We start from the raw sequence: 15,724 nt of genomic DNA, 5'->3' as shown, positions 1-15,724 counted from the left end.
TTCAGTTATGAAGCTCTGATTTTAACTGAAAGGACTTGCCAAGAACCGCCAAGACTTACATTGTCCCCCGCATCATTTCCGGTCCACAAGTTCTCTCTTTCTGAAGGACCCTTGACTGCTCATGCTTCCTCCCGAGTCAATGCTGGATTATGCACCCGCACTCAGCATACATATCGATGGTGTGATTGCTTCTACATCGGATCTCCCGGCTCAACCCCGAGTCCAAATGACGTGTGCCATGGCCCGGTCATTATAGCCTCCCCGGCTTTTAACCGAATCCTACTCATACGCCGGAGCATCTGCGGACTACGGTGTGGCCGACTCAGGGCTCCAGAGCCATGCTTCCAATCGGAGAAAATGTGCCTTGGGAAAGGCTGACGATCAGCCCACGCTTTGGGCAATTCCTTCATACAGCCTCTCCACACTGCGGGGTGAAGTATATCTCCTCTTCTTGGCGAATGCTACCGTCAAGATGCTTTGCACAGCCAAGTCCACCCTAACTTGCTGTGCACAACTTTCTGGAAAGTAGGATCAGCGCAGAAGCAAGAACAGCGTAGACTTTATCCTTGGCATGACCGGTGGCACGGCAACATGTCCGTGCAGACGGGCTACATAAGGCCGAGGAGGTACCGAGGGATACACCCCAGCAGAGACAGCGACTGACAAAGCAAAACTAGGCAAGATGGCCTCACTCTCTGCAGTTTCGGGTTGGCCGGGTTTCCTTCCTGACTGGTCGAATCTCAATGTCTTGCATCGCAACACTGAACCTCCGCGAGCACACTTTTACTCGTACCCCAACGAAGAAGCAGCTCTCACTTTCAACCGCGAAGAGAGCTTGTTCCACAGCCTAAACGGTAGTTGGAAGTTTCACTATGATCCTTCGCCTTTCGAAGCCCCTATTTGGGAGACAGCTAATGTCACTGACTGGGATGACATTGTGGTCCCTGGGCCCTGGCAGATGCAGGGTTATGGGCGTCCGCACTATACCAACATCAACTACCCCTTTCCCGTAACACCGCCTAATGTCTCCTATGTTAACCCTACGGGCTCTTACTGGCGTGAGTTTGAAGTGCCAGAGGAATGGAATGGCGAGCAGATTCGCTTGCGGTACGAGGGAGTGGATAGTGCCTTCCATGTCTGGGTCAACGGCGAGGAAGTCGGTTACAGCCAGGGCAGCCGGAACCCTAGCGAGTTCGATATTACGGATTATCTTTCATCAAACAGTACCAACACTCTTGCTACGCGTGTTTACCAATGGTCCGACGGCTCCTACTTGGAGGACCAGGACCAATGGTGGCTTTCTGGTATATTCAGAGACGTTTACTTGATACCGTTTCCTCAATCTGCGATCACGGACTTTGAAATTAAGCCCGAGGTTGATGACGGCTTTGAAAGTGGTACATTGAAGGCAAACGTCACTATCCAGGGTGAACATGGAGACCTAAACATCAAGGTCCTTTCTCCTAATGGCAATGTATTTGATGAATGGACTGGCTCTTCTTCTACTGGATACTCGAAGAAGGTTGAAGGGGACGACTTTCACATTTGGTCGGCTGAGACACCTAACCTGTATACCGTTCTGATTGAGTTCAACGGCCGCGCTATCAGCCAAAAGATCGGTTTCCGCCGCATCGAGATGAGCGGCCCGAACTTCCTTGTCAACGGGCAACCTATTATTCTCTACGGTGTTAATCGGCACGAGCACAATTACACGTCTGGAAGAACAGTACCATACGAGTCAATGCGCGCCGATCTGATTCGGATGAAGCGATCCAACATCAACGCCATCCGTACCGCCCACCAGCCTCACCACCCGTCATTCTACGATGTTGCCGATGAACTTGGGTTCTACGTGATCACCGAAGCGGATATCGAATGCCACGGCTTTGGAGACATCGAAGAGACTGAAGAGTTAGCCGCTTCATGGACTTCTGATAACCCTGAATGGACCCACGCCTATCTTGACAGGGCCGAGCAGGTTCTTGAGCGCTACAAGAACCATGCCTCTGTCATCATCTGGTCGCTTGGTAACGAGTGCTTCTACGGCCAGAACCAGGCTGCTATGTACAAATACTTCAAGGAGAGAGATCCGTCAAGGATTGTTCACTACGAGCAGGATCGGGAAGCTGAATCGGCGGACATCTACAGCCACATGTACTCTTCACCTCAGACCATGATCGAACACATGGGCAACCACACGGACAAGGCTCTGATTCTTTGCGAATTCGCACAGTAAGTATTTTCACATCTCACACCCGAGCATATGCTGACCCACCCAAGCGCCATGGGCAACGGTCCTGGAGGGTTGCTGGAGTATATCGCTCTCTTCCGCTCCCACCCGCTCTCCCAAGGAGGACTTGTCTGGGAGTGGAACAACCACGGACTCTTGAAACAGGAGGGAGACCTCGAATACTTTGCCTACGGCGGTGACTTCGGCGACGAGCCCAACGACGCCGACTTTGTTATGGACGGTCTTACTCTTTCGGACCATACCCCGATGCCCAGTCTGCTGGAGTATGCAAAGATCATCCAGCCTGTTTCCGTGAACTTGACTGCGGACTCTTCTCAAATTGTTGTAACAAACCACTATGACTTTTCTGACCTCAGCGGCCTGGATGTAACGTGGCACATTGTTCAAGACGGCGAGACCACAGAGCCTCAAGAACTGGATCTACCCCGAGTTCCTGCAGGCGAAAATGGCACCGTCGACCTACCCCTCGACCCCTCAAGCCTCGAACAAGAAGCCTGGCTCACCATTGAATTCAAGCTCAGCGAAGACAAACCCTGGGCAGAACAAGGCCATGTCATCGCCTGGGGCCAGCTACACCTCCAGGGCTCCTCATCCAACACCAAGCGCTCCAGCAACTCCGTCACCCCTCGCCAAACAGAAATCGCGGCCCCCGAAATCGAACAGGACCGCACAAATCTCCGCATCTCAACAGGCGAATCAACATTCGGCTTCGACCTCCTCCAAGGAAACGTAACCTGGTCGATCGACGGCGGAGACTCAGTCTTCCAACGTGGCCCCGAACTCTCCTTCATCCGCGCAATGACCCAAAACGACGAAGGCCAGTCCGGAAACGAAGCAGCATGGGACGAAGCCTGGGTTCACTCAATGCACACTCAAGTCCGCGACGTAACTTGGTCCACCATCGACGACGAAGCAACAGTGCACTTCAAGGTGCGCGTCGCACCGCTGGTTCTAGAATGGGGCGTTGAAGCGGACCTCATCTACACGGTTACATCAGACCAAACACTCCGCATCCACGCATCAGGCGAATTCGTCGGCAAGAATACACCCGATGAAGTACCCCGCATCGGCTTGCAAACTATCCTCCCCCAATCCTTCAATTCAGTCCGCTGGTTCGGCCGCGGCCCAGGAGAGAACTACAAGGACTCCAAACAAGCCGCGCGCGTCGGCGAGTACGACGCTACAGTCGACGACCTATTCACACACTACGACTACCCACAGGAGAATGGCAACCGTGAAGATCTACGCTGGTTGCAGATCTCGCAGTCTGAGTCTGAGTCGGGCGTTACGCTTGATGCGCGCCGCACGGATGAAACTAATGCACCATTTAGTTTTACGGCATCGCACTTCCTGCCCGTTGACCTCAACAACGCTAAGCACCCGTTCGACCTTAACCCGCTCAACTTCACGGTCTTGTGGCTTGACTATGATAACCATGGTCTTGGGTCTGCGAGTGTGGGGCCCCAGCCGTTCGAGCAGTACCGGTGTAAGACGGAGCCGTTTGAGTTTGAGTTTGAGATTAGTGTTATATGAATGTCTGATGGGTTATATCCCTCCTGCATGGATACCGAGGCTGTATATAGCAGAGGTTACACTGCAGTTAGCTGTGGGATACGTCAAATAACGAAAGCTACGTTACAACTTGAGATAAGGATATTTTGACATTAACATTAGTATTAGATAAATAAACGGTGTTGATAGCTATATACATAATAGCTACCAAGTTCAACCGTAATTGACTTCTTCATCAATCATCGCTATATCCATTTGAGTGCGCGTAGTAAGTAGGTAGTGGTGAGGTAAGACACAAGTTGAAACCAAACCAAAGTGTGGTACAAGGAAGAGAACAAGGTGTGCTGAGCGACAAAAGCAACCGCAGCCACACATGCATGCAGTAAAGTCTATTTGGGAGAGAAGGGGGAGAAAATGTAGTCCCGCGTAGGCCGCGAGGGGCCAGACGTAAGGGGTGAACTCGAATCAGAGATCATTTTTTGTACCTGCGTGCTGCAAAGAACAACGTTGAAACGGCCTGTCCGGCGGACAGATCCTCGAAGTCAGAGCCCAAGTGCAAGAATGCAACTTGGTTTCATGCATTACCGCTTAACGGGCTGACCGTTGACCATAACTTGAGGGGTGGTCTTCTCATTCGCGGAGCGAGCCTTGAGCTCACCCTGCTCGGTACCGGTAGCCAGAGCAGCAGCGCTACCGGCAGCTTGCTCGAGCTCCTCGTCTTCGTCCTCGTCTTCGTCGTCACTGCGCTCGTCCTTCTTGATGTTGGTGAAGAGGTAGTTCTTCAAGATGCGCAGGATAAGGAAGAGCCAGAAGGCGTTGACGGCCTGAAGACTGGCGAGGAGGGCAAAAGTGATGTATTGACTGATCCAGCATTTGTATTGCTGAGTTTCCCAGTTCAGCTCGAAGGGTCCAACAGTGCGGAACTCGGTGAGGACGGCCCAGAGGAAACTGAGGTTGAGGTAGTGGCGCATGTAGATCCAGACGAAGACGAAGAAGCCGAAGTACGGAGCTGTGATGTAAGCATCAATGTAGTTGAGGGTCTTGGAGGTCTAAACGATGGGGACATTAGTCAAAGCTTAGAATCGGGGACATTATTTGGCAGTCATACCGCGAGGAAGAAATCAGAGATATCGTGGGTGATGTACACAGCGAGACCAATGTAGGTGAAGTGGAATCGGTAGCTCAGCGCGATGAGAGCCAGTGTGATAATGTGGTGTCCGACAAGTTCCTTGAAGTCCTTGCGTGGCTTCTCCAACTGCAGAAGAAGCACGATAGCTTGCTGGGCCCAGTAACTGGCCTGGAGGAGGTAGTAAGCCTTGAAGAGACCCTCGTGCTCACGGTGGGGGAATCCCTCGAACATGGCAGTAGTGTTGAAGTACCAGATGTTGGTGCGGCTCATGACGTAGAGACCGTAAGGTCCGAAGATGCCAAAGTACATGGCCGTGTAAACCTGCTCCATGAAACGAGCAGTTTTACCCTTACCACGGATCCCGCAGTACACCGCGAAGGGGCGGATGACGCGCTGCATCAGGAACTCGCGGGTAAAGGATAGCACAACAGTGTAGAAAGCGCAAAAAGCAATGTCCTTCTTGCCCTTGCCGTACATGATCGGACCGCCAGGAGTTTTCGGAGGCTGGGGATATGACAGGAATATGGCATAGTGAAGCGGGTTCGACGGAGTCGGGTTGACAGCGTAGGCAGCGAGAAGAACCGCAAGTATCAAGAGAGGTAGCAGCCAGGTATGCTTGAGACATGTGTCTTTAAATCGGCGGATGAACGATCGGCCCCGGCGACGCTTGGAATGCGACTTTGAGGTGTCGGTGAACTGAGCGGCCTGATGCATAAATGAGCTTCTGTCAAGGAGAGATCCTTCCGATCAAGATTCTGGCAGCCATACAGTGTCCCAAGGCGGTTGTTTCGCATCAATTGGACTGACCTCGTTCATGGTGGACATGGCGGGAGCGCTGGTGTCACCGCGAATGTCAGCCCCAAGGTTACTTGTCTTGCGCGCGCGAACCATGGCAGCGGACTGTGATATATGTTTGTCGGAGAAAACCTCGGGTAGTTTTCAGGTCAACGGGAGATTGTCGTCGAAGATCAGACGCCGGTTTAGCGACTAAATACGTGGCTTATCGACAAGGGTCCAGCAGTTGAGGGGAGCTTGGACTCGAACAGAGCACCGCGGCGGGCGGACAGGCAGAAGAAGAAAGAAGTGTAAAAGCCAAAATAAGACAAACAAGAATGGAAGCGGGCAAGGTCCAGCATAAGAAAAAGAGGAGCGGAAGACTCGGGCTGCAGCGGAGGACTTGCTGATGTCAAGCTGAAAGAAAAGCCAGCCTTAAGGAGTCCAGGGGCTTTTTTTCTGATCACGTGTCAGCCCTTCTGCTGCCACTTCCTTAGTCCCGCTCCACTGCCTGTCTTTCCCCCACAACCATCTGGCGACAACCACCATTCACCGTCCTCCATCACGCCCAGATCTCGTCTGATGGGGCGCGCTATCCTCAAACTATTCAATCAATCTTCTCGGATGAACTTCACTCCGTGAGCCTTATTGCGTGGCTGCCATTTAGTCCTGTTAGGGCAAACAATACGAATATGCATCACGGGCTTCACAGCCTTGACTGGCAAGCTTCAAAGCAGAGCCTTTCGAGAAGACAGACCGTCGAGGCTGAATCCTTCTACAGGAATGCGAATCTGGTCACAATGCGTGGCGCTCCATATTGCTCGCATGCTAATTGAACAACCGGACATGATCAACTTCCTCAACAACTGTATGGATAACCGAAAAAGAATACATTGCATGGATCCGCTCCTGCATGGCTACACCCGCACGCACAGTGTCAGCCACATTATCCAAGAGCCCAAATGGCTATCTTCATTGGTGCCTCGGATATGGTCCGTACTACCAAACGCACCTATCATGTCGAATCTCGACAGCCTGGACAAGGGTAATCCAAAGCTTACACCCCTAGGGCATGTGAGCATCACTTGGGAAGCCGTTGTTCTTTTGATTCTCATGCCCTGAGAAGCGGCATGCCAGTATTCGAACAGAACGACTGCCGCAATGGCTATCGCAGAGGACACATCAGCGTATCCATCCTCCTTTCAAAGTGTTCTTAATGACCTCACCTCAGACGTCTCACCTTCAAAATCGGTTTATTTCCAGTATTTGGCCCTAGAAACCAACATAAAGATCTGCACCGCGCAGTAAATAAGCTTTAATGCTTGCCTTCTGGAGCCGTTTAAGGTCTCTTTGTTGAGCAACCCAGAGCGCAAAAATGCTTTCACTGACAGCACATTTCCTGCGTATAACTTCTTGTGATATGTTTGGGTTTTTTGGGTCCAGGACAAATATTAAGGAATTCAATATATGGCACAGCTCTGACCGTTGGCAATTATGGTGGTGAGCGTTTGGTGTCCGTTCATGTGCAAGAGCTGTGGGGATATTCCAGGGAGACACATCATGCACGATCACGGTCAAGATGAGGATTCTCTCGGACATGAAGAAGAAGATCATATTCTCAGCATGGGATTGAAAAGGTAGAAAACGAGTGTTTCCACCGAGCACACTGTCTGAAGTAGGCCAACACCTGGAATGCAGGTTCATCAAAGCTCCCACGCGCTCCCTTCTTCTTCATTGTATGCAGTATGCAGTCGAACAAGCCAATCACAAGGTCCACATGTCTATCCATTCTATCCACATCGACAGCTATCGTGAAGCTCAAGCCAGCCCAGTCCTCGAAATTGCTGCTGTCGTCATGGAGCCAAATAGATCGATCCCGTCTGTTTCTAAACATTATTCCGACATCCAAAAAAGCTGACTGTATGGATATGCTCCTGATCTCGCTCGGTGCGGAGGAGGAACCATAGCACGTTCTTATAAACTCTCATCGGGCTGCAATGCCCTCAAAGGTTCCGATGATCCAGCTGAACCCCAGAACATCTAATCGGGTTCAAGATTGAAGACAGTCCGAGTACCCTCTAGGAGGCAAGATGGGGACCTAGCTTGCAAAGATGCACCAGAAAACGCCACACAACCCGGACGTGAACAATTCATGTTTGAGAATGAATATAGATGCCGCGACTGACTTATATCCGTACAGCGTATGTCTCTTCAGTGGTGTAATGCGAAGATCCGGCATAGTCCGCACTACGCACGTAATTTGTCCGTGCTTCAGGTACGTAAATAGAGAAGCAAAAGGGTGCACCCGGTAGCCGTCCTCGCGGTGGCGTTCCCGACGGCGACGGATACGCCTTCAAAGCCCGCCCCGTTGACCCCGGCGCCGCCGGCTTTCTGTGCGGAGAAGATACGATCTGCAGTAGTGAGCGTCTAGGCCGACCAGATCCCCGCATTTCAGGAGGAGGGAGTGGGACTACCCCCTTTTCAATCTACATTACCCGGAGTGGGGGAGATATTCCGGTGGTTGCTTACACTGTAGTCTAATTGATAGCGCAGAGGTAATGCCCCTTGAATCGGACCCAAATATGATTTATGCTCAGAAATGGAGATGGATATCTTAATTGCTATATGCTGCAAGTATAAAGTACTGTACGTTAGTCATGCCTACCTCAGTAGGTTGGTTGTAATGTGATATTGTATACATGATAGCAGTGCACTGCACCACAATAGGCCAGAACCTTTCGGAATCTGGATGCCAGGCCAAGTATGATAGATCATTTCTTAGCCGGATCAGATGTGAAGGCCCGCTCCTCAGCAACCTGTTGTCTCTGCTTGCGTAGGTTTCTAGCGTAGCTGACACCGAATCCGTGTTCAAAGACCTCCTTGATCTCCTCGAGCACCAGGCCCGAGACTTCAGGGTAGAAGAAGTAGATCATCACGTAGCTGGCGCCGCAGATACCGGCATAAAAGCCAAAGGTACCGCTCAAGGTCATCGCGTTGGTCATGGATAGGAACGTGCTGGAGACGATAACGTTACTGGCCCACGAGGAACACGTCATCCACATTGTGCCCATGGCGCGCACTTCGAGGGGGAAGAAGTCTGCGGACATCCAGGCGGTGTTGCCGACACTAATTCCGTAGAAGAGCACGAACCAGATTATGAAGACGAGGACCACGATTGCGGGTGTTGTAATTGCCTGCGGGGCGATTTCAGTTGCGTTCACGTCAACGTCGATGAAGCTAAAGGCGACTGAGACGGCTATGAGACCTGCGGACATGCCCCATACCGTACAGAGGAGGAGGCGACGACGTCCAACGCGGTCGACCAGGACCATATTGACGAATGTTGTCAGGAAGTTTGTGCCTGCAACGACAAGACCGACGGCCGTAGGACTCGTGAATCCGACAAGCGAGAAAATCGTAGAGCTGTAATACATAAGCGTGTTGAATCCTGAAATCTGACTCAGGACCATGAGACCGCAAGCACAGAGCAAAGCGCGGAAGTTGCTGGGAACGGTGTGTAGTCGGACAATCTTAGCCCAGCCACCCTCATCGCCGCTGATGGCGCGTGCCTCTTCACATCCGGCGTGGATAGAAGCAAGAACAGCATCAATCTGCACCTCGCTTGCACCGCGGTAGAGCTTCTGGAGGACTGTACGTGCCTCCTCCAGGCGGCCTTTGTAGACTAAGTGTCGAGGTGATTCGGGACAGAATGGCATCAGACAAGCCATGATAATTGGTGGAAGACCACCGAGCCCAACCATTACTCGCCATCCGTGAGGAACACTGGCGAAGGCGGCACCAATGGCGTACGCAATGACCTGACCTCCGGTTATCGAGACATTGTTCAGACCAATGAGCCGACCTCGAGCCTTGGAGGGGGCGATTTCTGCGACGTAAAGAGGCACAACCATGGCAGCGGATCCGACACCGAATCCAACAACGACACGGCCGACAGCCATCTGGGGGATACTGTAGGCGGCACCCTGGAGGACTGCTCCAATGACGAACAGGACGCACCCTAGGTAGATAGCAGATTTACGACCCCACTCGTAAAGCAGTCAGCAAGCTGATACAAGGCTTTATCCAAATTGTACGTACCCGATCTGCCGTGTTTCCAGCAAATATAGCACCAAAGAACGCTCCGCCGGAGCAGAGTGACGTGATCAGCTCCTTTTCGGAGTTATCCAGGGTTTTGCCGCCTAGGGCATCTTTGATGTATACGAGGACTGCTGAGATGATGCCAGTATCGTAACCAAAAAGCATACCCGCAATGGACGCGGTCAGGGCCACCATCCAGACATAGGGACTGATGGGGATGTCGTCGAGGTTGGCGGCTACAGTGGCTTCGATAGCTGTGGGTTTATGAACTGACTCAATGTGGTCTCCGATCTTGACGGTGTTTTCATCGATGCTCTGCCTCTTTTCGTCTAGGGACATGATTGCGAATTGATAGGCGCCAGCTATCAGTCGAAGAAGAAAAGGGTACGAAGAGAGATGGAGAAGAAGTAAGAGGAAGCAGAGGAATTGAAGGTTTGGATTCCAGTGAAGACGGGCACACCGATGCTCCAAACAGTAGCGCTGACCTCGCTGGCGGAGGGGCATATATATAGCCAACTTTGCGTCTCTAGTCAAGGACACAGCAGTGGCAGTCCCCCGTCCTACCCTTTCGAGGCAAGTGGATGGACATAGATAGCAGCAGCCAATGAGCGTTGTATCCTCCCGTCAATAGCCGAAAGTGCGGAGAAAGTCGCTGGAACCTCTTGGAATCCGGGGAAAGTTTCCCTCTCTTCTCCAATCTCTAGGCCCAGTGCGGCCAAGTGGCCCTGCGCCCACCAATCCCCCCGCCCCAATTGTCTGCGTCTTGTCGTCATTGTCGCATCGGACTGGGCCCCTGAGATTCAGCCAGGATGCTGATCCTTTTGACTACTCTCACCGGCCTAGTTGGGGTGACCAGCAAAGGATATTTGTCCCGGGCGGTTTCGTGCATGACGTCTTGCAGGCGATTAGCAAGTCGTGATCAAGTCTTTTAGAGAGGGACTCGTCTGCTGGCAATTAGCATCAAAGTCTCAAGCATCGACCTTGAAGCATTTCGAAAAGGAAGAACGCAAATCACGGAGGAAGACCGAGGCAGCAAAGAGCGGAACGAATTTCCCCCATGGGCGGCAACCGTGCACCAGCGAGAATAAGCATGCGAGCAAGTCCTGCTATAGGTGAGCGTGACTAAGGTTGACGCCACCGATCTGGGTGCTGTTGGATGACCAGAGTGTAAATATGTGATAGACAGCATGAAGGTGACTGGTGAGACCGGGGTACTCCGCAATCTGCGTGCAGGCTGATGGGGGAACTGGAGACTGGAGAATACCACGAGAGGTTGCAGAAAGGGAAGGACGGCAGCTGATCACATGCCTCTGCCTCACTGCCTCCATTCTCACCTTGTCTGTTTCAAACTACGTCGTTGATCCTCCAGGCATTGATTCTGTTGCCAAGGTCAGTCTTCAATGCCCGACTCTATTCATGATCATGATATCATTCATCGCACCACCTCTTTTGCCTCGCGGCGGGGGTGGTCCTCGAACACGAGATCTGTGGCATGACGCTCTGTCATTTGACCAATACAGCATCAACTATAGCAATGAATTTTATGTGAGGCTTAGTCGACGTGGTTCAATACAGTTTCTGTCTTTGGTGCTTGGGGTTTGGTCACCGATCCGGCTCTTCTTCGGCCTCACGTCTGCGATCAGCGCTCTGAAATGACACGGGATGCCAGGCAGATGCCGACCCCGATTTGCGGCCACAAAAATAAATACCCGTGATGAATCTGCGCTCTTTTCATCCTTTTTGCTTGCCTACTACGATTACCCATGACGCCCAATATGCAACCCACGCTGCTAAAATCGCAAATCTATCAAGTGGAGAAGCAACACCCCTAGTTAGACACACTTACGAGGTACGTCAGCGGTCTACTATGGTCATGCTAACAGGGACATTAGTTCGCAATTGAGTCGATTCTACGGGACCGACCCGTGCCGCAAGAACGGTTATTGTCCTGATCATGTCGGGCAATGCACGTCGTGAAATCAGGCTCTGCCCCTGCCATATCTGCGTCACTGCGAAACTGGTCCGCGCTTCCCCCAACAGCTCAGAACCCAAAGTATCAGACCTATCAGATCTAGCGGTGAGCGGTATAATCGGAATCTTTAGGGGTTTGTCTGGCTTGAGTCCCACCACGGCGGCATTTGGCTTTAGAGTTTGATGTCGCTTTTTTGAGATACCTGCATATCCTCCCCGTGGCGCTTAGATGCGCGATTTTACTGAAAGCACAGGATTCTTTATCTGATCAATATTGTTGATCATTAGAGCATCCTATCGGGGACAAAGCAGCTATCGCAACGGATGGGCACCTTCGTCCATTCGTTCCATCATCGGGGAGGGGGAGTGTCCGGCCTCAACATGCTCTGTTGAACGACTTAATACTTTGCATTGTGGCGTTGGGATAGTACTCCAGCTTATCTTGCCTATTGCTGCCTTTGGAATCTCGCAAGCGCCTAGAAGGCAGTGGCTGTAGCGTAGTCCGTAGTACATTGTATACTGCCTCGACCACGACAGGCCAAGCCCATCATGTAATTCCTGACGATCTAGTTCCAGTGCTCTCCAATCTGAGTGCCGAGAGTCAGATTAGAGCGCTCTTGTCGGCCTTAGATTCTCAGATGCGGAATTCGTCGGCTGTTGTTTACTGTCCGAGAAGCGGCAACCTCCCTGGCGGTGTTTGGCCGCATCCATATCCCCATTCAGTCATTCAGCTGTCGGGGAGGTCTACCTGCCGTCTTCCTAGAGAAATTCGAACATATCCGAGTCAATTATCTATCATTGGTGGCTCAGAGAAAGAAGTGATCCTCATTGCACTTGACTTTGTCCATCGACTTTCTTTATACGCAGCCAGGCGGTCCTAATCCTCGAGGCGAGCGTGCAATGGATTAACCTGCGAGACGTAGCTAAATACAATTCGTCTTCGCATGTTTCTCTGAGTTTTATGCAACTCGATCAGTCTATGCCTAGAATAAGTACCTCGTACCCGATACCTCAGTATGGAGCCACTCCCGCTGATTGTACATATCCTCAACAGACTCCATCCAGGACACCGTAGGAAAGCGATATATATCGCCCGATGCCCAAGCAACGCCCCCGCACACCGCGTATCATACAACACCTTACAAAACCCCCCATCATCTGAGAAAAAAGGATTGACCTTCCCCGTTGGTCTGCGTCTGCCGGTTTGCACCAGACAGGATGAGAGAAATTAGAAGCCTTTTCAGCTCAACGCATGAGAACACCAAGCCCAATCGAGCAGACAGGCATATCTCGCCGGGTATCTAGCGATGATTAAAGAGAGCGAGATAAGCCCGGTTCCTGCTGTTCCTTCCATTCCCATCAAGAACTATCCATAACGAATCGGATCCTTGACTGGCGGGCAGATGGTCGATAGGATAGGGTACGACGATAGGAGCATAAGGTACCTACCTACAATATACCCGTGGTGTCATAGGAGGGGAAGGATACAATACACCTCGGGCGAGATTGAGGCCACGACCAAGAAATGAGTTTATGCCCCTTTATAGCATGTGTTGGATGTGCATTGCTTCTTTTTCTTCGTTAAGGATACATGGTGCATCGGTAGCTAATCATGTTCGTCACATATCAGACTAGGGCTTTTCTCGCCTCGCCACGAACCCACAGACCCAGTTAGCAGCTCGATCATACATACCGTCGCATAGTACGCAAGGCTCATAATGCTAGCTAGGGCTGCCCAGAAGCCCACAAACTGCACGGAATATTAAAGACGGAAGGGAAAGACCAAGCCTCAATGTGAAGACGCTAACTCGAAAGTCCAGTTGTAGAGATGGGAAGTTAGAAAAGCTTATGCATCGCTAGCTACGGCTGGGCTTCTAGTTTTGAAGAACTGCAATTTTGACTCTAGGAATCAGGTATCTCTAAGAAGGAACCTTGACTTTACTATTTCTCATCACTTATGGATGCGCGGCCTTACAATCTACAAGAGATAAATTTCGAAAGATGGAGGTTTAGAGGGGAGAAAGTAATTCAATTAGGTATTATAATCTCATCTTAACTTAATCAATCATAAGCATAGGAACTAGTTTATCAAAACGATCTTTTGACTTCAACGTCTACCAGATCAAAACCAGTCCAAGAGTACTAGAAATTATCAAAAGACAAACAACTAAAAGTAATGCTTAACATTTGTTTTGCCATTGCCGAGACATTAATGTCGCGCGAAAACAGCGGGTATCAGGAGTTAGGTCGACTACTTGGGCACAGTAGCCTCAGTGTGCACAGCACCCGCCTCAACCCTCTTCTCGTCACTTCCGTCGTAGCCAGTCTCCTCGAGCATAGCAGCGCGGCCGCGCTCGTTCCTTGTCTTCCAAGCAGGAGTACCAATCAACCGAATGCCGTTGGGGTTTGTGAAGATAGCTTCAACATCCTCAAGGGTCTTACCAGCCGTCTCAGGGAACATGAAGAAGACGTGAATGAACATAGCAGTGCAGAAAACACCGAAGACAATGTAGACCTGCCATTGAATGTTGACGAAAGCAGGTGGGACAAAGTAGCTGAGGGCAAAGTTGAAGGCCCAGTTAGAAGACGTGCAGAGCGCGTTGGCCTTTCCACGGACGCGCAGCGGGAAGAGCTCGGGTGGGTAGACCCAAGAGACCGGGCCCCAGGAAATAGCATAGACGGCAACAAAGAGGTAGGTGCAAGCAATCACTGCCTTCGAGGGAGGACCGTTGATGAGCCATGATTGAGCCTCAATGCCGTCCAGTCCACCTGGTGGTGCAGGGCTGCCATAGTTGGCCATGAGACCAGCATTGGCGAATAGGAAAGCAAGCATTCCCGCGGCGCCAAGGAGAAGAGTGGGGCGACGTCCCCAGCGGTCCACCCAGATGAGTGCAGGAACTGTCATAACAACATTGATAACGTACTGAATGCTGGAGGAGACAAGGACATTGTTGCCCTCAAGACCGGCCATTGCAAAAACGTACGTTATATAGTACATCATTACATTCATGCCCGTTAATTGAGACCAAATTTGTGTAAAAACACCGACATGAGTACGATTAATCATGTTAGGCTTGATCAGTTCGAGGTAGGAGACATCGGAGTTCTGGCGTTCGAATTCGCACATGGCCTTGATCTCCTCATATTCACGCAGGACGAAGGGGGCATTGGGGTCACCCTTGCCGTGAACAAGAGTAAGAACAGCGAGACAGTCCTCCCATCGGTCCTTGCGAGCCAACCAACGAGGTGATTCAGGAAGAATCATCATACCGAGGAATAGTAGGATGGCGGGTATCATCTGCAAGCCCCAGGGAATGCGGAAGGCAGCGGCGCCGTCGATGAAGCTAGTTCCATAGGAAATGTAGAACATGATCATAATACCCCAGGTGATGGCCCATTGCTGAAGACCGACGAGACGACCACGTTTGGTAGGGGGTGCAATTTCCGAGATGTAGACGGGAACCTGAGCGGAGCAGATACCAACACTGAAACCGTTGATGATACGACCGACGATGAGCATGGGGACGTTTTGGGCGGCACAGACAATGATGGAACCAATACACCTGTTTCAGTTAGAGAAGTTGCGAAGACAAGATCAAGGAGGGAACACTCACCAGATAACAGCACCAATTTGAATGGAAGCTCTTCGGCCGAAAATGTCAGAAAGGAAACCAGAAACCAGAGCGCCAAGCCAGGAGCCTCCAGGCATAGAAGCAGTAATACCACCCTGCACATTAGCAGAGGGACCCTGGCAGTTCGGTTTTCCGTCAGTGTAGGTCAATTCGCCCTCATGGAAGTAGCAAAGGTAAGCATCCGTGTGAATGATAGCAGACATAGAGGAGATATCGAAACCGAAGAGACCACCGCCAATGACGGCGATGGCCGCAATCACGTAGATGTTTCCAATAGCCATGATGTTTTGACAGTTCAGGGGATGGCAACTGGGGAAGAGGAAAAGATGGGGAAACAAAAATTTGAATCCGGGGGTG

At 51.3% G+C, this 15,724-nt stretch overlaps 5 protein-coding genes across 5 annotated transcripts; 1 reads left to right on the top strand and 4 right to left on the bottom strand.

Moving 5' to 3' along the window:
• The first annotated feature begins 47 nt into the window (after nucleotides 1–47).
• Nucleotides 48–3,945, top strand: BDV14DRAFT_179841 (glycosyl hydrolases family 2, TIM barrel domain-containing protein). The gene is made up of 2 exons (XM_073769820.1): nucleotides 48–2,232; nucleotides 2,281–3,945. Exons 1-2 carry the CDS (start codon nucleotides 683–685, stop codon nucleotides 3,782–3,784), a joined length of 3,054 nt encoding a protein of 1,017 aa, XP_073624690.1. The 5' UTR covers nucleotides 48–682; the 3' UTR covers nucleotides 3,785–3,945.
• Nucleotides 3,946–3,954: 9 nt separating this feature from the next.
• Nucleotides 3,955–6,059, bottom strand: BDV14DRAFT_179840 (TLC domain-containing protein). The gene is made up of 3 exons (XM_073769819.1): nucleotides 5,661–6,059; nucleotides 4,872–5,597; nucleotides 3,955–4,812 (listed from the first exon to the last, which is right to left on the bottom strand). The coding sequence occupies exons 1-3, from the start codon at nucleotides 5,781–5,783 to the stop codon at nucleotides 4,345–4,347; spliced, it is 1,317 nt and encodes a 438-aa protein (XP_073624689.1). The 5' UTR covers nucleotides 5,784–6,059; the 3' UTR covers nucleotides 3,955–4,344.
• Nucleotides 6,060–8,437: 2,378 nt separating this feature from the next.
• BDV14DRAFT_192052 (general substrate transporter) lies at nucleotides 8,438–10,103 on the bottom strand (the record flags this gene model as incomplete). Its single annotated transcript, XM_073771582.1, has 2 exons — nucleotides 8,438–9,712; nucleotides 9,765–10,103. 2 exons carry the CDS (start codon nucleotides 10,101–10,103, stop codon nucleotides 8,438–8,440), a joined length of 1,614 nt encoding a protein of 537 aa, XP_073624688.1.
• A 1,232-nt stretch (nucleotides 10,104–11,335) lies between these two features.
• On the bottom strand, nucleotides 11,336–12,488 carry BDV14DRAFT_179835 (uncharacterized protein). Its single transcript, XM_073769818.1, has 2 exons — nucleotides 11,657–12,488; nucleotides 11,336–11,595 (listed from the first exon to the last, which is right to left on the bottom strand). The coding sequence occupies exons 1-2, from the start codon at nucleotides 11,761–11,763 to the stop codon at nucleotides 11,496–11,498; spliced, it is 207 nt and encodes a 68-aa protein (XP_073624687.1). The 5' UTR covers nucleotides 11,764–12,488; the 3' UTR covers nucleotides 11,336–11,495.
• A 1,263-nt stretch (nucleotides 12,489–13,751) lies between these two features.
• BDV14DRAFT_179832 (sugar porter family MFS transporter) lies at nucleotides 13,752–15,720 on the bottom strand. Its single transcript, XM_073769817.1, has 2 exons — nucleotides 15,350–15,720; nucleotides 13,752–15,298 (listed from the first exon to the last, which is right to left on the bottom strand). The coding sequence occupies exons 1-2, from the start codon at nucleotides 15,646–15,648 to the stop codon at nucleotides 13,987–13,989; spliced, it is 1,611 nt and encodes a 536-aa protein (XP_073624686.1). The 5' UTR covers nucleotides 15,649–15,720; the 3' UTR covers nucleotides 13,752–13,986.
• Nucleotides 15,721–15,724: the final 4 nt, after the last annotated feature.

The sequence above is a fragment of the Aspergillus stella-maris genome, assembly GCF_047715825.1.
Source record: "Aspergillus stella-maris strain CBS 113639 unplaced genomic scaffold BDV14scaffold_60, whole genome shotgun sequence".
NCBI lineage: Eukaryota > Fungi > Ascomycota > Eurotiomycetes > Eurotiales > Aspergillaceae > Aspergillus > Aspergillus stella-maris.
Note: the sequence above shows the minus strand (reverse complement) of the source record. Positions and strands in the feature narration are given on the sequence as shown.